The sequence below is a fragment of the Anabas testudineus genome, chromosome 6 (genome assembly GCF_900324465.2).
Source record: "Anabas testudineus chromosome 6, fAnaTes1.2, whole genome shotgun sequence".
NCBI classification, from domain to species: domain Eukaryota; kingdom Metazoa; phylum Chordata; class Actinopteri; order Anabantiformes; family Anabantidae; genus Anabas; species Anabas testudineus.
The window spans coordinates 20,354,860-20,375,444 of NC_046615.1; the positions used below are offsets into that span (position 1 = coordinate 20,354,860).

Genomic DNA, 20,585 nt, shown 5'->3' on the forward strand with positions numbered 1-20,585 from the left:
CCCACTTTGATACACTGTAAAATATAATATATAAAGATGTACAAATGTAAATCCACAAAAATTATTCTAACAAAAAACATTGTAGTGTGAAATGAAGTAAGGAGCAGGATCCATGAGGCTCCACACCTGATCTACTGGAAAGTCCCAAATGATCAATAAAAGCAATCTGTCAGTTTAAGTTAAAATTACAATATAGCTAATTATTCTGTTATTATTATTATAGAAAACCATAAACCGAATTCAAATTGATATAGTTTGTAGCTCAAGTTTTTAGCAGGGTTCTCATTTCACCGCATGTTTAAGTAAAGAACAATAAATGATTGGCGATATATATATTTTAAGCACTAGCATTAAGATGTTTGTGTAGGACAATATGCTCATGGCTGCACATGTGCATGGCAAGCAGAGCCTTCACCACCACGGTGTATCAAATCAAGTTCTAAACATGACAGCTACTATTTATAGCCGCTTCAATTACCAAAAGCTCGATTCAACTCTTTTCTACATCAAAGCAGACACACCCACGCTTACCAGTCTGAGGGAGGCACAGAGTTGATAGTCGAGCAGACAGCAGAGAGAGGACACGTTTTTGTCTGTGTATTCTAAATGTAGATGCCAGATCGTGAGCTAAAATTACCCTCTCTTCACTCTGCTTTGGTACAGATATAGGTGAGTACAAATGGAAACTGGAGGGAAAATGAAAGACAGGCAGGTGGGAAGAATACATGGGATGAATGAGTAGGCGAGCTAGTGAATGGATGGCGACGAAAAAGAAAGACAAGGTGGGAAAAGGAAAGCTGAGGTAGCAGAGTGGTGAAGAATTTTATCTTCTTCACTGTGGCTGTCATCTGAACTACTGCAAAATGTTATAAATACATAAGTCAAAAGGACAGAAGTTCATACTTCCATACAAGTTTATGATAAAAATCCAATGAAACATCATTGATTCATACAAAGTATTATAATCAGCCAATTCAACTTAAGCTCTAATAAAAAAAAAAGTAAAGATTAAATAAGGGTAGAAGTGTATTCATTAACATGTCGCAAAACAAAGAGGACATTTATCTTTTCCTACAACAATCTGACAAAAATATTTATCGGTTACAACTTGGCAGTCTTTTGTTTCACAAAAATACACAATTCAAAAATTAAGGGGAAAAAACCACACATTTAGATTTATGAACTGTTGCCTTGGCCAAGAGGAATACAGGGAGTAAATGCTGAAATGGCAGGTAGAAAACTGAGTCCGTCGTCTGATATTGTGGAGACAGAAAAGCAAACCCCTAGCACCCTCCAAAACAAAATAACAAAAATAAATTTATGTGCAAGTTGGAAAGTGAAAAATAAGTGGAGACCAGTTAAAAAACTAAAACTGAAGAGAAGGTGAGATATAGTCCATCTTGGTGTGAAAAAGTTCCTGATGCGATGCAGTTCATTGAGAAATATGTACTGTGTGTTTTAGTAGAGTCGTCCTCGGCTCCGGCTGCCTCTGGCTCCAAAGCCTCGTCCTCGGCCGCCCCTGAAGCCGCCGCGCTCTGCAGCCACAAAGTCATGAAACAACACCAGGTCAGTATTACTATGGCGTGAATAATAATATTATTATGCATAACATTAAAGCAGCAGTCAGTCATTATTACAGTGCTAGACCGTTTTAAAGTTAAAGACATATTTAGGGTTTCTGTTGTCATCATCATACCTCGATTACCCTAAATAAAAAGCATATTAGCTGTTAATTCAAAAGGATTTTAAACGAGATACAGTCTTTTATTCACCTTTAAACCTATTCAGAAGGTGAGTATTTGAAACGTATTCAAAGACAATATTACTTACAAGTTTCATAGGCAGTGAAGGTTTACAAAGAATTTCTTGTCAACCAAAGTTGACAAAATAAGAGAATTGTTTTTTACCACCCTCTATAAACGCACCACAGCGTGTGTCTGCCACCTACAGGTGAGCTAGCAAAACAGCAGCTACATGCTGTGCTGGTGACAGGATCCATACCAGATGTTGACATCTGTGTATCCAAAGACAACATGGATTTTAACACCATTTGGCTTAAGATAAAATATTTCCTGCTGTGAAGAATGTAAAGAGAAAGATAAAAGGCACAACATCGACCATGTCTAACTTTATGGGGCACGAAAAATCATCCAGATAGGTTAGTGTTGCAGCCCCTGCGGGTGCTGCACAGTACTTGTGGCAAGCTGTACGACCTGGCACGTGTGAGGACTCACCGCTGCAGAGAGGTCTGCTAATGTGTTCTTTGAATAAGCATAACATTGGCATTAGAGTTATAGCTGTTATCAATACTGTTGGCTACAGTTAGACTTATCTGTGCAACATACTGTAATGCAATTGTAACGCAACTAGTTTAACTTTAGTACACTCTGTGACTGGCAACTCAGACTTCTGGCTCATCATGGATGTGTCTAGCTCATGGTTTGTGGCAGCACAGAGGGACACAAGCTTGAAACTTGACTCAGAGTCTAAAGATTTCAGACTTGACCTAGATTTACATTTGGCAACTCGTGAGCATGTCTGAGCTGCATAAGCTGAGTAAAAGACGTGTCAAATACACTAATCTACAATGTAAAATAAGGGTGAACTGCTGCTCAACAGTGTTTACAAAGAATGAGTTAAAAAGAAAAGAGGCACTCCTCACCATAGTTGAAATTGCCAATGGAGGCGCTGTACTTGCCACTGGGTGGGTTGTAGATTTGCCGTGAGTCCCTTCGGGGTAGAGAAGAGATCTGTTTTTGTGGACTAGTACCAGAGCCCATCTCCTCACCTGACGGACGCTTGGGCCTACAATCAAAAAAGAAAAGTAGAGTGATCTAATGGTGTAACAAGAACATTCAGCTAGTGTGTGGATGTTTGGCTTCTACAAAGTGCTTCTTAAACTCTGACTAGAGGCAACACTGAATAAGAGAAGTGAGAGCAAACTTACGCTACTGCCTCTGTCTTCTGGACGGGTTTCCAGGACAGAGTGACTGTGCTCTTGTAGGACGGAGGGTTGTGGAACAGATCCTGTAAAGTTTAGAGGTGATACTGTCAGCATGCTGGTAACTTAACTTGCTGCACTATAATTGTGCTTTCTGAGGTGTTCCTTATATTTATATTTCTTATAATAATAAAAGGTTGTTTACAACAAAAGATCAATGTAGTGCAGTGAGTATTTTTCTGTAGTTCCGTGTGTGTCCAATATTTTACCTTGATGAGAACATTGATGTTGTTTGTGATCTTGAGGGCCACCACTTTGATCTTGTTCTGATTTCATACAAACAAGTACATTAAGTTAGCCTGAGATGTTTTACAACAGAACAATTGGCACATAAAACTGCTCAGTTAACATTTCTGGTGATTGTGTACAGAAGTAAGAAAGTTACTTCAGCTAAATAATCAAACTTATAACAAATTTATTACCTCTTCTGTCTTCAGAGCATCTCCTGTCTTGCCTTGCAGTGCTACTCGCAGTTGTCTAATGTAAACCTGAAGGCCTCTGGCAAAGTACTGTAACCTGTTGAAACACAATGTGCATTCAATTACATCTAAAAAGAGAATTTACATAAACGGTGAATGTGCTTTTTCCTAGATAAGCTAAACTATGTAAACCTTTTCTTTGTGTCCCTCACCTGATCTTGAAATCTTTGAGGCGCTCTGCATCCACTTTGTCCAGGAGGAAGTCTGGCAGCTTCTTGCCCAGCTGGTGGAAGCTGAAGAGGAGGCACTCCACATAGCTGAACTGCAGTTTAGGTTCTTCACTTGCAGAGTTCTCGCCATTCTCTACTTCTTCTGGTGGCAGAGGCATGTACTCCTACACACACAAGAAGAAACACATGAAAATCATAACTACTTTCTATACTTTATTATCCACACTTTGGTGTCAAACTGCTGTTTATGGTTTATGTGCAACAGGTAGAGATATATGTATACCAAGAATTCTTGTGAAACCTGTATTGGAACAACCCCTGCTATTCACATTTGATGAATACATTATTAAATAAAAAACTGTATTTGCACATGCGATTGCCACAGATCAGAAAATGGTGAATAAAACAGAAAGAGGAGAACTGTAAATCCTGCTCTTCTGCTACTACCACCACATGCATTTCCACTTGTCAGTGTCCAGTAACAAGAGGACAATCCATTCTCACCAGCAGCTTGGTAAACAGCATGTGGAGGTTGGCCTCCAGCTTCTCCATGTCTCCACAGAATGGACTCATCTCAGCCAGCAGCTTCAGTACCTACACACACACACACAGAGAGCTTAGCAGATCCCCTCACACAGTGTAATGTGCATTGCTAATGAGAAACAGTGTTGCGTGGTGCAGGCTAATGACCCATTCACAACATGCAGTTGGCTGCCACCTCTGACAGGTGGCTGCCACGCTGACTTTGTTTACTACTACAACTGCTCCCCAAGTGTCAGACATTGGGAGTATCGACCTCACACTAGAGCGACCATATTCGAGGTAACTAGAGCTCATAAGGAAATGATTAAGCATTTGAATTGTGGTAAACTGGTTACACTTTAATTACACATTGAATAGAGGAACTCACCTCCAACTGAATGTCCAGCTCAGCAACAGGACTCGTCAGGGAGCTGAGGTTGGGCAGAACGTGTTCACAGAAGTACGTGACAAACCGCGTGGAATGGACGTTTTTCTGCAGGACATGAGGAAAAACCTATGGTCAATTCCCACCTATGACTACTTAATGTGTGTATGATAAATAAATGTAAAAACAGACAATATGTACTGTGTGCACAGCTGCAATGATCTGATCAGTTAATTTGGTTTATGTCAAATGTCTTGTTTTACTCACAGAGAACAGGGGCAGGGCCTGTCGGGTGCACTGCAGCAGGCGGTCAACTGTATCAGGATCGGCTGGGTTGAGGGCCTGCTCAAGAAAGGCCTGTTCCACTACCAGCTCCACCAGCTGCTGTCGCCCATTCACTGTCTGCAGTACGTGTAGGCCAGATACCACACGCATCAGCAGCACAAACTCCTCTCCAGTAACATCCTCCAGCACCTGAGGAGGCAGGAAAAAACAGGAAGCTCATTATCAGTACATGTCCTCATCTGTCTATACAAATATAATTTTGCAATGCTTAAACCCCCCCTCACACAATAGAAGTGGACATAGTCTTCTTTCCCTACCAAGAAACAAACAGGTCAGATAAAGTGGCATGTATGCACTGTTCAAACAGTAATTAAATCCAATACACAAAAGGAGAGTTAGTGATAAAATTTTACCAATTTCCAAAACAAATGCAACACTCACTCCCAAAGAAGCCAAAATGCCAAGAAGCCAATTTTGGAGTGATCCGAATATATCCTGATTCTACATATAATGTAATGTAGTTTTACATAAATTACTTTTATCATCCTACTGATCAGAGCTAACTAATCAACTTGACACTCAATGCAAACCTTCTTTGTCTCTGCAAAGACGTACTCCTCAACCTCCTTTGTCATGACATCCTCTGGAAGGGTCTTTAGTTTCGTTGATAGAAACTTGATGGCCCGTTCTCTGACAATGTCTTCTCCCTGCAGGATCTGAGAGAAGAGGCCTCCAAGAGTGCCTGCATAAAAAAAAGACACTATGTCAGTGCAAGAAGTAGGGATTTAATAGTAATTAGAAATTACTACCTCTGAATAGTAATAGTGTTTACAAAAGGTGACTTACCCTTTGCATCTATCTTGAAGATAGAAAGAAGTGATGCATTCACTTGGTTGAACTCTGCTGTATCATCTGAAACAAAATTACAGTTGTCAATGTTTAAGATGTTGCTTTAAATAACAGAGATTAAATATTGGCACAGAATTGCAGGCAAATTCAGACACCAGTATTGTGAGTATAGTATTCACAATAAATTAAACTAATAACTGAAACATAAGCCATCTTATGCCTGCAATTAGTCTGAAAAAAGAATTTGATGATCTTGATTTGGACAGTGGAACAACTAAAACAAATAATGTGAATGTGGACTACCCCAATTATTAAACATTTCCCCACATTTCAATACTTTCAATACTACAGACAAATAATTGATTTGTCACAATAAAATAATTGCAAGACTAACTCATAATCAAGAGTAATATTTCTGGTTGCAGTTACAATCCAATACCTGTCTGAAGGAGCTGAGTGAGAATATCTGCAACTCTGAGGATGTTCTCGCCAGTTGCAAATCGTGGGAGCTCCTTGATGGCCTGCCGTCGAATCTGGATACAGACATGACGATGTAATTAAATATCATCATCATGAATCCATTCAGTAAAAAGAGGAGGCAAAGCAGGAACACAGAAGCTTCAATTTTAACGTAAGTTAACTTGAAGAACAAGACAATCTGTGTGTGTCTGTGACCAAGTCTATTAGGTAGCAGACTAACAGCACACTCAATATGTGTTTACCCCTTAATACTCACCGACACATCTTCATCTTCACAGAGATCAAGCTGAGCATTAATGGCTGCATCGGCCAGTTCTGGAAAGCTGCTGAAAAACTTGGGAATAAACTGTGCTGCCAGGCGCTTCTCCTTAGGGCCACCCTTCACACCATCCAGAATAACCTGGTAAGCATCTTTGTGCTGCAGAATAAAAGAAAGTCCAACAATAAACACATGCAAAAACATACATAAGAGGACATGGCATCGGATTCATGCTGAATTTCACTTAGTAAGTGAATGCTGCTTAGGATAGTGGGCGTACCTGGGTGTTACCACTTCACCAGAAACCCCTATGTATACGTAAATTAAGTGTGAACGCACTGAAACTTGTTTAAGGGCAGAATGGCCACTTGTCATAGATTTGTGTATCTATACATTCAAAAGGCAATGCTCAAATTTCATTCAGTTATCATGGTAACTACTCCTCAAACTATGAAAACTGTTGCATGGTATTGTTTTATTAGCAAATTGTTCCATCATGCAAAAACATACCAGTTTCTCCATATGATAGTTCGCAAACCGTATTTTAAAAAACTATGTTTTCTAACTTTACTTAACTATACATTTTCAACAATTACACTGCATTATCCAACTACCTGAATGAGAAATATTTCATCTACTAAATGATGTGATATCACTTATCATTAATCAGATCACAATATTTTTCCATTTAGACTCTTTGTGGATTCAGAAACATCGGCTTGTGTTTTTAAACATGGCTGTTTGGAAATCTGCAGAAGCTGCTACCTCTGTTTTTGGGATGTACGTGAAAAACTGAATAAAAATCTAGCTGTTTTACTAACGTTACTCCGTAAATGCCAACTGTGTGCTGCATGTCCAAACTAATTATGTCAGAAAAACAAACTAAGTCTCTTTAATATGGTGCGATGTGTATGAAAGTTCCCATCTGCTTGTAGGAAAGCATCAGTTTGAATGAGAAGAGGTGCCGAAAAGTTGAATCAACAAGCTGAGTTAAACGGACCAGATTTTAGCGTGAATGGAAAATGCACAAATAGGTAAATTACCGTGGATATAATGAATGTTTGTACCGTTGTGCCGCCTATTGTGATGGTCGCTATGACAAGGCTCTTAACACTAGCCCGGTCACTAGGTTAGCTAGCTACAGCTAGCCTAGCCTAGCTTAGCACGCGAACAAAAATGTTATGTAACTGGCGCTAAGTGAAAAAGTTAACAACAATGAAAGTAAAATAAGGTAATGTAGGAAAGCAACACAGGTATTGGTTATACAATATGTAAAACATCTCCGTTGACCTTTAGATAGTTACCTGGCTGAGGTTCTCTGGCTTAGCATCAGCAAGAACCCCGTAGTTACGGTAGAGATCCTCGACGGTGACCGCCATCAGCGTGCGTCCTGGTGCCTGCTGCTCACAGAAAAGACCGCAGATAAAAACCACAGAAGAAAAACCCTGGCGGGTCGCTTTTGCTCCGTTTCGGACGACTATGGTACAAACAACGGCGTGCGTACGAAAGCTATGTTGAACAGAAAGGAGATGGAAAGATGAAATTTCGAGAAGCCAGTGAATGAACACCCCCCACGCACCGTCTTCCCGCAATGTTCTCTAGCATACAGGCTAAAATGCTACGGAACAATGAGTATTACGCATGCGCGTACTCCTATCCATCCGGGCGAACCGGATACGACACGTGACAGTGGTGTGCGCAAAACTGGTGCGCAGTAAAAAACAAACAAACTAACAAGTAATATTGTAAAAATCTGTTTTCATTTTAAAAAATTCAAATATATACTTTTTAGACATAGTTAGCATTTTTAAGACATAGTTAGCATTTTACATTAATGTTAAACTGTATTTAAAATAGAAAAGCAATAGAAAACACAGGTTCATTAGTTAAAAAAATCTAAAGATCTAATTTAAATTATGTATTGAGGTACTAACCATGCTCTGCTACAAAGAGGTATAATAATGGAGCCAATCCTAACCGTCTTTGGGCAAGAGATTGTACATACATCATATGATTTTATGCTAAACCAATGTTTTAACTTGCACTCACTAAGCAGTAGTAGTTTATTAATGCTTTAATTTGTACTTGTCTAACATTAATAGTTGAATAGCATGTTTTCTACTGCAAAATTAGTATGAGTATGATTTACTATTAACCATTATTCACTATAGAGTTAATGAAAAAGCACTAAAGATACATAATATGAATTGCTGTTGAGTATTATTTACTGTGGAGTTAATGAAAAAGCAATTAGGACGTATCAATGGAGATGAGCAGAGACCACCACCATATGAGAAACAACTTATAAGCATATGACAAATATTGCAAGAAGGATGCAGAGTGAAGTGGTCCCGAGGGGCCCAGGCACAAGGTATCTCTGTTGATGTTGTTTCAGAGTCCAGAATTTATCACAGGAACAGCAGCTGTGGATGAAAGGCTACTGTTACATGGAATCCGATAATGAGGGACGGGAGAGCAGCAGTTGAACCAATGACGGATGATGGTGAAGGTCAAGGTGCCCGATAACGCTACAGTGGACGAGAAAGTCGAGGGAGTCAGATCTGGCCAACCAGGATGATTGCGCAATTGTCTATGCAAACACTTGTTTTGTACAAAAGGACTGGGTCAGGGACAGATAGTCAATCAGACTTCGTGAACTGACACACCTTGTTGTTTATCAGGGAAACCCAGACCCAGAGCTCTGTATGCTTTATTCATTTTCTCCTAATATTAATTTACTTTATTAATTGATAATTGTTAAATAAACTGATAACTTGAGACTGAAAAATCTCCTCCTATTCCTTCATAAACAAGCACACAGGACTTGGCTGTCACATAGAAGAGAGTTTTGCTAGTAGATTGAGCCACAGTCCAACAAGACCGAGTCTTGAGTCCCACTCATAATATCTGAACTTCTACTGGACAAAAATAAAACCTTTTATTATTCTGTTAGTTGCAAACAAGTAAGAAACAATTATATGACACCCATGCTCATTGAATGTGTGCTGGGAGTCGATTATTAGCCTGGGATGAACTTCCAATTTATTTGTTCAAATAGTGTTTGTACAGACACACGTTCTAGTTTTAAGGTGATCTTAAAATTTGAGGGTTCTATTCAAGCAGCATAAACAAGCCCAGACCAGAGACAAAGCTGGAATTTTCTATCCTGAATATACTGAAAAGATCTTGTAAATAGATTTGGTTCATTCTCCTATCTGTTCCCCTTTCACTGTGAATAAAATAATTAGTCAACCAAATAAACAACTCCAAACTTTTGTCAGTAACAGGTAGTTCACCCTTAATACACATAACATTTACTGTGGTCAATGCCATGCAAGTCAATATGTAACCATTCAAGGTAACTGGCAGGTATGCTGTTGGAAGACTTACCGCAGTTCGTCACCTGTTTAGGCTGTGTCAGTGTCTTCTGTCTTGTCATGTGACCCCAGACTAACTCCATGATGTTGATGGTTAGGGTTCTGGGGAGGTCACACCATCTGTTGCACGACTCCTTGTTCTCCTCATCACTAAAGATAGCTTTTTATGACTGTATGTGGGGTTTTCGTGTGCTCAGAATGAATGTGGCACCAATGAGACGCCTCCAACTATATTTGCTCTTTCATCAGATACACAGTAATGTGACCTCAGTAAAATCTGATGTTTTTGAACTTTATTAAACCACAAGAAAATATCACAACAAAAAGTCAGTGCAAACACTTTTATTGAACTTATTATTGGCAATAACAATTCTGTACAAGTAGTTTCCCCTTCCAATAAAATGTTTCCAACAGTAAATTTTGATTAAAACATATGGAAGCACCAGATACAACATGACACAGTTTCACAGGAATCTGATTCCTGCTCCAAACTGGACCCCATCACATATCCTGCAAATAGAGGAGAAACCAGTCTAAATCATCATCATCATGTCATAGCCAAGTTCTTTACGAAGATTCTGACATTCACCAACATTTTCTTATTTGGTATTTGTTCTTAGCTCAGAACAAAATTTATGCACACTCAAGACCACTCAAAACTCCTTTCAACTACAGCTAACATACACAACCAGCCCTACCTGTCTCCACTCTGGACTCCCATGGGAATGCAGTAATTCAGCTCCAGTCTGGCAATGTTCCCCAAACGCAGTACGATGCCCAGTCCATATGACCAGCGAATGCATTCTGCCAGTTTCTTCAAATGAGCTTGTGGCCCCTCACCTAAAAAAAGCCACACATATTTTAAAACAGAAGACATTTGCACAAGTCAGTTTCAGTAATTTTAGCCCTGCTTTGCTTAAACAAAGTCCAAAACTGAACTAGAAAACAGTAAGATGAAATGTGAAATGGAACTAGCATAAACTTTCACTCAGTCATTAAACTGGTTCTCTCTTAAGTGGTTTAAGTATTAAGTCTAATCCTTGACTTAAATAACAAATCATCTTTCTCAGTCATGGTTTGAAATAGTCCTAGACTTATCCTAGTCCTGAATTTGAATCTACAAACTGATTTCCTGAAGAAACCTTAAGGAGGACTAATAATCTTCAGATCAATGTAGTTTGTCAAAGAAAGCACATGGATTACCTGGATTCTGTTAATGAAGATAAACAACCAACAGTTAGACAAGTTCTTTCTAACAGAAGTGAACTATAGCTACATTTTGATGCAACAGTGGTATTTCTACATGAAATAACAACTGTACATTAAAACAGCAGGTGATGCCCAGATCTCCCAACAGAAGAGGATGACAATTCCGATGTACCGCCAGATCGACCAGTCCATATTTTTAGGAATTTTTACATCATGCATATCTTTATCCCTAATCACCAACAGATTAAAAAAAAATTATATTCCACAGCTAATGTGTGATGAGGCATCTTGAAACCATTTGTTTTAAAAGACTTTACTCATACTCACTAAAGGTTTTTAATTTTATTTTCTGGGTCCATGTTTTATATGCAACCCCAGTCTGGCTAATTCAGACTAGCACAGCTTGTTTTCAGTAACACTTACTTACTTTAGTCTGGTTGTTAGACAGCAACTGATCTGGTGCAGAAACCCACTGTTTTAGGCCTGAATTAACAATTCTGAATTGAGGCCTACTGATTGAGACTTGATTTAAGCCCTGTCTGACCCATTCACAGTAGGTTTCTGACTACTCACCGTAGTTGAGGTTACAAAGGTTTCCAGCATTGAGGAAGAAGTGTGTTCTGAAGAGATCACCAAAGCCCCCCCTGCCTGGTCTGAAGGGTAGAGGGGTGTAGAGATGGAAGCCTCCAGCCCAGTAGGCCTCTCCTCCCAGGTAGTCACCTGCCATACCAGTAATACCAGCACACAAATTCTTCAAAGTAATGTTCATAAACAGTGTCCTTAATGTTGAAGGCTGATGCCTCACCTTCACTCTGTGGTCCCATACTGTACATACTGAATCCTCTAATACTGGTGGGGCCTCCTAGATAGAACCTAGAAGGTCAACAGAGACAGAGAACATACACATTACACAGGTTTTGTGATCAAGAAAGAATCCAGTTAATCCATTTTTAAACTTAATTTAGTTTTATGGCTACAGTAGGTCTAGTTCAGACATGTTCAAACTGCAAGCCATCTCCACAGGAGGTGGTAGAGAGATGAGGAGGGCCATCACAGGAAGAGATGAGGCAAAAATGCTGTGAGGAATTAAATGAACAGGTGCAATGTTCTGAAAAGTCTAAATTTATTACTGTAGTTTGACCCGCTGATATGAACACGGTCTACAGTATCAGCAGCTCTGGCTGTGATATTCTGCTCAAGGAGACAATTAAGGCACTCATTGCACAAGAGCTTCAATTTGCATGTAAAGTCCCACCCTCTCTCAGTGAGTTCTGAATTCACAGACATAACACATATTTAGATGTACACAACACAGGCCCATAAATGTGACAGAATTAGTAGAAAAATTATGGACCGTGATGTGAAGCTTTTACAACTCCTGGTCTAGTTAATAATGGTTATAGGCTGGTGCACAGTATTTCTGTACCTGTCTGCTATATTTGTTGGTTTGTCACCAATGGGGAGGAGCAAACCACCCCACAGTGAGGCAGAAAGGACCTGGAGGAGAAAGGAAAAAAGGTTTAGTAAAGTTCTCGTGTACAGAACAACACTAAACAAAAAAGTAGTAGCAGTTGAAGTAGAAGCAGTATATGTTAAGTATTAACATTAAACCTGCACATAAAGTCTCTACAAAAACTGACTGAAGAGCCACTGATAAACTGAGAAATATAAAATGTTGAATCTTACTGAGTCCCAGAAGAGTGTTTTGTTGAGCTGGATCTCAAAGTCCTCTTTCAGGAAGCTGGCATCTCCTCCAGTGTAACCAGCAAGTTCCTACACAACCAAAACACAAGATGTGAGCCTCCTGTGCACAATCAGGTTTACTGTTTTCATACAGCCTTTTAAAAAGCTCAGACTTAGTAGTGAACAACAAACCTGATGGATCTTCAACAGGCCACCTTTACGTGGGAGGATGGATGAGTTTCTGGTGTCAATGACCATAGCATGCTAAAAAACAAAATAGCAACAAAACTATTGTAAATATTCAGTTATACTAATATTTATTACTACAGTGTTTTACTCCGTATTCTGTTGTAGCTCTTATTTAAACTTAATTCAAATCCACCATTGACAGTCCCTGCATGACACATTAGAATTTCCTATTTAAAAGATTTTGAAAGCCTGATTTCAGCTGTGAATAATAGCTTTGGCGTGTATTCTCTGTGAAACTCAACAGCTCTTTCACAGCCCAGAATGAAATGTTCAATGAAAAATAAGAGACAAATACCGAAAGAGAGGACTTGAGGGAATGGCCGCTCTCCTCCCGAACAGCAAATGAGGCAGTGCGAGCCAAACAGCCCAGCTCTCTCCAAACTCCTTCCCACTTTAAGGTTTGGTTGGTCTTCCATACAGGAAACTATGTGCAACAAATTGGTAGTAAGACAGAGATGTATTACATTTATTTGTACACTTTTCGCAAAAAGTTAAAACAAAAGTGAAAAAACAAATAGAAGCAAGTATTTACGCTCAGTTCTGCAGAGATGCCTCGATCTGTCTCCCTCAGTGAACTCCATGGGAACTGACCTGTTACTTTGTACACATTGATTGAGATACTGAAATTGACAAAAAGAACAGAAGAAATGTCAATATCCTGATATGATTCCTTCAATTACACAAAACAATATATTAATTATAATAATTACTAGTTACTAAAGAGGCTCCTCAGATATTTACTAACTAATGGCTCAAATCAAAAGTTCAATGGGTAGGAGATTCACCATATCATAACCTCAGACACTGCAGTAATGACCATGTATTTAATGGTAGGTGGACAAACATTATTAATTGTATTTTATTGAATAATATTATTATGAAGCTGTTTATATCTTACTTGCGTTCAAATAGTCCTGGTTGGGGTTTGAAGAAAGACAGACCATAGGACGTCTCTTTAGTGCCGTAGGAAAACTGGAAGGTCATTTTCTCTGCTCGACCAAATACGTTTGGTAACTTCAGGCCAAGTACCTGTAATTAAACCACATCAAAATCACTTAGTCACAAAAACATACACCTTAAATATTACTGCAGTGCTGCAAACTGAGGCTGAACTCAACATTGGAAATGATTATTGTAGAAGTACATTTTCATAACCAGTGTAGTGATGCTACTGTGACAAAAACAGTACTCAGACAGACTCATTTGAGTGCTCACCATGCTTCCTTCATTGTTTCCAACCATGGTGTTGTAGCTGCCTGTCATACGTCGCAGCTCAGTGACCTCAAAGGTCACATCAAGGCCATTGGGAAGAGCATCCTCACCTGAGAGAGGAGGAAACGCCATTGTTAAATTAAATTTAAATTTGTTTTTAAAGATAGATTTGTCATATAAAAAACAATCATTACGAAACAGATGAGTCATGATTCAACACAGAAATGTTTTCATTATAATTTGTACTTTATACTTTAAGTGTATAACCATGAGAAAATATTCTTTCAGTCCAGTGTAGTTATTGACATTACCTCGCGAGGTGTCAATAACAACCTCAACTTTTCTGAAGATACCAAGACGCAGTAGCTTCCGTCTGGCTTCATGGGACTTTCGCATCACCTGCACCACACATTGAACCACGTGTTGACAATGTGATATTCAAAAGCCACGTAGTACACATGCATTAATTAGTGCAGCTTCACTTACATCAATTAAGTTTCTTGCTTGGAAAACGTCTGCGATTTCGTAACTCAACAAGTCCTCTTTGGTTCTTCCCAGCCCATCTATGTGCACACGTTGAACTACAACCTGGAAAAGCAAGACAGACAACAAATTCTTAGAATACTAGAACGATCCAAATAAAAGTAGTGAGGGATAGGCCAACAAACCATAAGTGAAAGAATCTTATTCTCGTAAATCAGGTCTTACATCCTTGTTCTCAAGAACTTCTTGCTTTGGCTCGTGCTCTGTCTCTGGAGCCTCGATGTCGTCTGCTTGAACTCCTAATTCTGGCCCTTTCATGGGCAGAGGGTCCAGGCTCTGAAACACAGATACGATGAAACATTAACATCTCTTTAGAGATTTTCTCCAAAACAATAAACAAGACAAGACAAGTTCAAACCGAATCAAACAACCTTTGGTTAGACCAACACACTCACTCAGCTTTTGGTCTTCAGTATTTACATTTCATACATTAAGCATGTTTTCATGATGGTTCTTGTGCTCTAAAAATATAGAATTTTGAATAACAAAATACTATTTTAAAGTTTTCAGGAATTTATACCTAGTACATTGATCCACTTCATAGCGAAATATTGAACTTTTTCCTATTACAGTTATATGACAGCTGTAGTTACTAGCTTTGCAGATTATTACAAAGTTAATCAACAAATAAATTATGACATAAATAGGTTATATATAGGTTATTATAAAATGTTTGATCCAAAGAAGATAAATTCGCAAATGACACAACAGCAGATATAGCAATTTAAGAAATAGCCCCATGTTTACCAGCTGGAAAACTGAAGCATATGTTTGGGATTTATGTCTCTTAAGTCTATTTTTATGAGTCCATCTGAACAGTGAAATTATCATCTGCACTCTTTTTTATTATCTGAGAACTTTAAATTAAATCTGTATGGAAGTGACGGGCATGTTTTGTGCAGAAATCTTTATCTGAACATAATAAGGGATTATAGCAGTCTGGGTTCAAGTCAAATCAAACGGGTATCTTTCATAGTTACATTATTTTAGTGCAAAATTCCCTCTTTGCATTTCTAGGGACTCGTCTAACTCTGAATGCAGAAACAACTTATTAACTACAGATAAACATATGTAAATTTGTGCAAAGTGATGACTGTGACACCTACCATTTAAAGTGCTGTTCACATTATACATCAATAACAGTGTACTTTATTGTAATAAAGAGTCATTCTTACTTTTGGCTTACTTTAGTGTATTTCTACACTGTGGTTCTGCTACTTGCACTAAAGTAAAGCATCTCTACACTTTCACTGCTGTTAAAATGATATAAACAACATCAATTATTAAGTGGTGCAGTGATCTCTGCAGTAAGACCACCAGGACTGGATGCACCACTAGCATCTCTCATTGTTGTCCATGACTTTACGTTTAATTTTACGTATAAAATAACGATTTGTCCCGATAAGCAGGGCATTCCTCCAGCTTCATGTCACAGAGCTGATCGCAGCTTGTTGAGTGAACAGTGAGTTCTGGGCCTCAGCTCTGGCAGATAACTCACTGAAAGCACAGAGAGGTCAGCGTCTTAGCTCACACGGTCACCGGACCTTTTCTTACCCTGGCATGGACGGTGCCCATGCTGAGCTCCACAGGGCGTTGTCCCGGGAAATGAGGGTGAAAGTCAGTGCGGAAAAGACAAAAGTAATTTAACCTACAGGTCACCGGAGAAAAGCGAAGGAGCTCTTTATATGGAGGCGGCCATGTCACTTCCTGACCACGCCCTCTGCCAGGGTGCGTTCAACACACCAACGTCAAGAGGAAAATGTTGTGAAAATGTTGTGAAAATAAATAATAAGTTTTATAAAAGCTTACATTGGTGGTTATTGTAGTGAGATGAAGTATCCCAGTAGTTAATTAGGCTGCAAATTTGATTACTTATAATTTTATTTCGATAGACTATACTTACATTCTATGACACCTAATACTTCTACATTTCAAAGTGATTGACATTTATTTGACTTTTATAGCTACTATCTATTTTAAAATATAAGATATTACATACGCATATACAGACATATAAAAAGTTTTAAAACACAATTCTTTGCTATACTTGTCAGTACACTATCAGTACCAGTAAACAAAAGCCTAGATTAGAGCTGAAATAGGTAATCAGTTAATTCACAAATTCAGTGTCAAATATGATAAATAACAATGATTTTTAATGTAAAATACAAATACTTATTAATTTCAGTGTTTGAAATGTCTATTAAATAATATTAATAATGTTGAAGTTTTTTTTATTTGACTACTTTAATTTGTGACTGAATGCAGACTCATATTAATATTTATGGTGCTTCTTTAGATTGTGTGCATTCAACAGATATTGTCAGATGTTTTTCTGCTAATTAAATTAATTATTAACACACTCTATATCATATTCAACATTTGCATTTTAATTGCAAAAAACATTTAAAATGTGCTCATTTTACAAAACAACTCAATCTAAAGCCAAACCTCAATGACACAAACTGAATTTATATAGACAACATGGAAATAATGATCAGCTGAATGGCAGAAAGACATCAAACAAGATTTCAGGCTTGTTTATATGCTGCTGAGTATCTCTGCAGGCCACGCATGCTGAAATGACAAAATGAGACAAATATTCAACAATAAAGTGAAGTTTAAAATACTGCTAAATGTTGTCATGCTGTTTCAATCTGATAAGATGCTCTTACGCCTCTGTCTTGAATGTCTCTTGTGATATTCTGTCTTCATTTACACCTTCAGGACATTCATTGATGTCCTTTATGCCTAGTGTGGTCAGTGCTGTAGGGAAACATTATTATACATTGTTTTTTTGTTTTTAGTTCAAAGTGTGGTTATACTGAAATTAACATTTCTGTGAAATATGTTAAGTATTGGCTCTAAAACAAAAATTGATTATGGGTTTATGGTAGTAGAAATACATATAATGTATTTTACTTAGAGTGTGTGTAGTGTCATACAGTGTATCGTATGTCACATAGATTTTGTGTAATGTCAGTCTCTCTGAGTACATCTTGAGCTCACCTTGCTTGTATTGGGCAAATGTGATATATCTTTGATTAGCAGGGTCCAGTATTCTGAAGACTGCATCCAGATTAGAGTTGTTGAACAGATTTGGCCCTTTCACGCCACCCTGCCGAGAAATCTTCAGCTCTTCTAGCTTCTCAATAAGAAACTCTCTGGGATTATCTTAATGAAAGAATAAATCACAGTCACATATCTTTAAAAAAAAGCCCCCAGAGCTCCCATTTCTACATGTGCCTGCATGGGGATACTGATATATGAAAACTTAGTCTCACATATTCACAAACATCACATAAAAACACAAAGTAATTGTAACCTTTAGAAAATTAATATTAAGCTGTTTACTTCTGCCTCATCTTACAGCACTCAGTGGCCAGTTTATGCACTCTAATACAACAGTCCTGCAATAAATCCTACCATGATGAAGATTACAATGAGTTGTTTTTTTCTGCAATTTAGAAAATTTACAAAAATCATCATGTAGTTGAATCAGCACCTGTTTAAACGGATTAAAGAAAATATAACCTTGTAATCTTAATATGTAATAAGTAAGAAGCTAGGCTATATGTTTATTAACCTAACGTTATATTATATTAAGCTAACCCTTTTCCACCCTTTTCATCGAATTTCCTCAAACACCAGAATCATAGAGATGTGCTCCTAATTTAGCAATGACACATTTAATTAACGTATGATTTGTGACTGAAAACATAAGCAGATCCTCTTGTGGTTATTTTGTAAAAGTTATCTGCTAGCTAGCTGTTAGCTAACGTTAACTGATGATTTGAGCTTGATTCCTAGATCAAGGTAGCTTTTATTGCCCCAGCATGTTTTTCAGACATCGTGCTAATTAATGATAAACAAAACAAAGTCGAACCAGGTCTGTAAAAGAAGAGCATGCTGATCAGATTGTCCATGAGCTCGTTAATTCTGTGTTTCTTCAGATAATCAGCTGCTTCTTGTTCTCTCTGCGTCGCCATCTTCGTTTGTTTACACTTGTTGCTATGATACGGTGATCGTTTATACCTGTGACGTATTTTTAATTCACTTTTTATAAACTGCACAAAAATAATTTACACTTTATCTCATTTACCACAAAACAGAGTGAACAATTTAGTTTGATATATTTTTTATTTAAAATACATTTTTTTCTTCTTCACATTAACACAGTTACTATTAGTTTATTAAGCATGGTCTTACTTTTTTACATCCTCTTCTAAAAAAGCACATAAAAAGGATGAACAGCTGTAATAAGAACAGGTGGAGAAAACTTGGATTGTCAGATCCTTATCCCCCTGGCAATACACCAGCAGTATAGCAATTTATTCCACTCTTGTTTATTCCATTAGAGGAAAACACAGATGTTTGTGAAAGTAAAAAACTTCCATGCACGTTTCAGCCTTTTGGCAAAAATCGGACATCGCCTGCTTGACTGAGTGTCCCTCTCACAGGATGTATAGCATAATCGCCCTTCAGTCCATTTTTTCTTCTGCTTTAAGTTGCTGCAATGCAGCAGAAGCTTCTTTTCTTAATTTATAACCTTGTAGTTCAGTGTGAAGCTCTCCGGGCTTTGGTGGGATCTCTGGAATACTCTGTAAAAACAGAAACTGAAACTGTAAAGAGCTTCTGAAACAGTGGGCACATTTGTTTGGGTGCTGTTGTACAATATATATGCACAGTGTTAGGACAACCTCTCCAGTATTGCAGTTTTATAAACCTAAGCATCTGATGAATACTTTAGCTACACAAGAACAAACAGTATATTATGTGCATGAACTTTCAAAACCTCATCATAATAACTGCAGACTTTGCTGATACTTTTTAATAATTTCATTTACAGAAACCTTACTCACAAGATCAGGTAAGTAGTACTGGTGGACAACCTGGGCTCCTGCGAACATGGCAAACATGCTGGCTCCTAACATCCTCAGGTAGCGAGACCATGACACACCAGCCGGCATCTTCACTAATTAATGAACTCAACCTGAAAAAGAGGGGATGAAATTAGTAAACAAAAGAAATAAGCACCTAATCTGAGCCTTTTTGTACAATGCTGATGACTTCTTTGTCCAATCCAGTTTGTTGTCCAAGTAAACTCCCATATGGTTTTAATGGTGGCAGGCTGCTTCTGAAGCAAAGGTGTGTACTGAGGAAGGATATGTACTAGTTTTAGATCCGACTTCCCCAAAGGGGGGAGGGCAGTGGAGCTGTAGGCATCTTTAAGATCAGCATACATTAGGTCCAGTGTCCTCTCCCCCCTCACAAGCTAAGTAAATGTAGATAAAGTCTTATTGAAATTGGCATGATTAAAGTCTGCGCCTCCTGTCCCAGTACACGGTGCAAAACAGTCTATATTAACATGCAGCCATGTCTCTGTGAAACACATCAGACTACACTCGTCAAAGATTTTCTTCTTCCTCACTAGAGCTCAACCACACTGAGTGCTGGGATCCTGTCCATTCAGGTACCATAACTTAAAAATACAAATTATGATTTTCCAGCAGGGTAAAATTCACTTCTTTGATGCTATATATTTATTAAATGCCTGTGCACACATCATACATGTGCTGTTTCTCTGCTAACCTCCATATGTTCACTCCAAGTGGGAGCTTGCTTGCTAGCTTGCTTACAATGTTTGCTAACTCGGCTATAACTTTCATCATGGTTAAAAGATTGTAAACAGACATAAACGGAAATCATAATACACGATTAAGAACTTACTATATTTACTTTACCGTCTCGTAATGCTGATTTTACCATGTTAAATCCAAGAGTCTGTCATTGAGACACACAAGCAGGTCATGCTGTTTAGCTAACACAGAGATCATGTAATAGTGCCGCGAGCTCTCACTCTGTCTCTAATTTGGAATACC

General features: G+C 38.2%; 4 protein-coding genes across 6 annotated transcripts; all 4 read right to left on the reverse strand.

Moving 5' to 3' along the window:
• Positions 1 to 896: 896 nt before the first annotated feature.
• api5 (apoptosis inhibitor 5) lies at positions 897 to 8,041 on the reverse strand. Its single transcript, XM_026366510.1, has 14 exons — positions 7,735 to 8,041; positions 6,428 to 6,589; positions 6,131 to 6,224; positions 5,689 to 5,754; positions 5,433 to 5,584; positions 4,825 to 5,031; positions 4,561 to 4,665; positions 4,155 to 4,244; positions 3,633 to 3,814; positions 3,424 to 3,517; positions 3,211 to 3,267; positions 2,948 to 3,027; positions 2,663 to 2,805; positions 897 to 1,535 (listed from the first exon to the last, which is right to left on the reverse strand). The coding sequence occupies exons 1-14, from the start codon at positions 7,807 to 7,809 to the stop codon at positions 1,459 to 1,461; spliced, it is 1,584 nt and encodes a 527-aa protein (XP_026222295.1). The 5' UTR covers positions 7,810 to 8,041; the 3' UTR covers positions 897 to 1,458.
• Positions 8,042 to 10,133: 2,092 nt separating this feature from the next.
• Positions 10,134 to 16,408, reverse strand: samm50 (SAMM50 sorting and assembly machinery component). 2 transcript variants are annotated; one of them, XM_026366609.1, is made up of 15 exons: positions 16,258 to 16,408; positions 14,869 to 14,979; positions 14,647 to 14,748; positions 14,472 to 14,559; positions 14,164 to 14,270; positions 13,847 to 13,977; positions 13,481 to 13,568; positions 13,244 to 13,372; positions 12,892 to 12,963; positions 12,703 to 12,789; positions 12,443 to 12,513; positions 11,822 to 11,889; positions 11,590 to 11,736; positions 10,506 to 10,647; positions 10,134 to 10,317 (listed from the first exon to the last, which is right to left on the reverse strand). In XM_026366609.1, the coding sequence occupies exons 1-15, from the start codon at positions 16,276 to 16,278 to the stop codon at positions 10,272 to 10,274; spliced, it is 1,410 nt and encodes a 469-aa protein (XP_026222394.1). In that variant the 5' UTR covers positions 16,279 to 16,408; the 3' UTR covers positions 10,134 to 10,271. The 2 variants fall into 2 exon arrangements, with proteins under 2 accessions (XP_026222394.1, XP_026222393.1); XM_026366608.1 differs by having other exon boundaries at positions 11,590 to 11,745.
• Positions 16,409 to 17,122: 714 nt separating this feature from the next.
• si:dkey-42p14.3 (EF-hand calcium-binding domain-containing protein 10) lies at positions 17,123 to 18,707 on the reverse strand. The gene is made up of 4 exons (XM_026366610.1): positions 18,590 to 18,707; positions 17,713 to 17,877; positions 17,379 to 17,469; positions 17,123 to 17,280 (listed from the first exon to the last, which is right to left on the reverse strand). The coding sequence occupies exons 1-4, from the start codon at positions 18,690 to 18,692 to the stop codon at positions 17,235 to 17,237; spliced, it is 405 nt and encodes a 134-aa protein (XP_026222395.1). The 5' UTR covers positions 18,693 to 18,707; the 3' UTR covers positions 17,123 to 17,234.
• A 117-nt stretch (positions 18,708 to 18,824) lies between these two features.
• On the reverse strand, positions 18,825 to 20,567 carry c6h12orf73 (chromosome 6 C12orf73 homolog). 2 transcript variants are annotated; one of them, XM_026365821.1, is made up of 3 exons: positions 20,448 to 20,567; positions 19,566 to 19,696; positions 18,825 to 19,304 (listed from the first exon to the last, which is right to left on the reverse strand). In XM_026365821.1, the coding sequence occupies exons 2-3, from the start codon at positions 19,671 to 19,673 to the stop codon at positions 19,185 to 19,187; spliced, it is 228 nt and encodes a 75-aa protein (XP_026221606.1). In that variant the 5' UTR covers positions 19,674 to 19,696; positions 20,448 to 20,567; the 3' UTR covers positions 18,825 to 19,184. The 2 variants fall into 2 exon arrangements, with proteins under 2 accessions (XP_026221606.1, XP_026221605.1); XM_026365820.1 differs by having other exon boundaries at positions 20,434 to 20,557.
• Between the last annotated feature and the right edge of the window lie 18 nt (positions 20,568 to 20,585).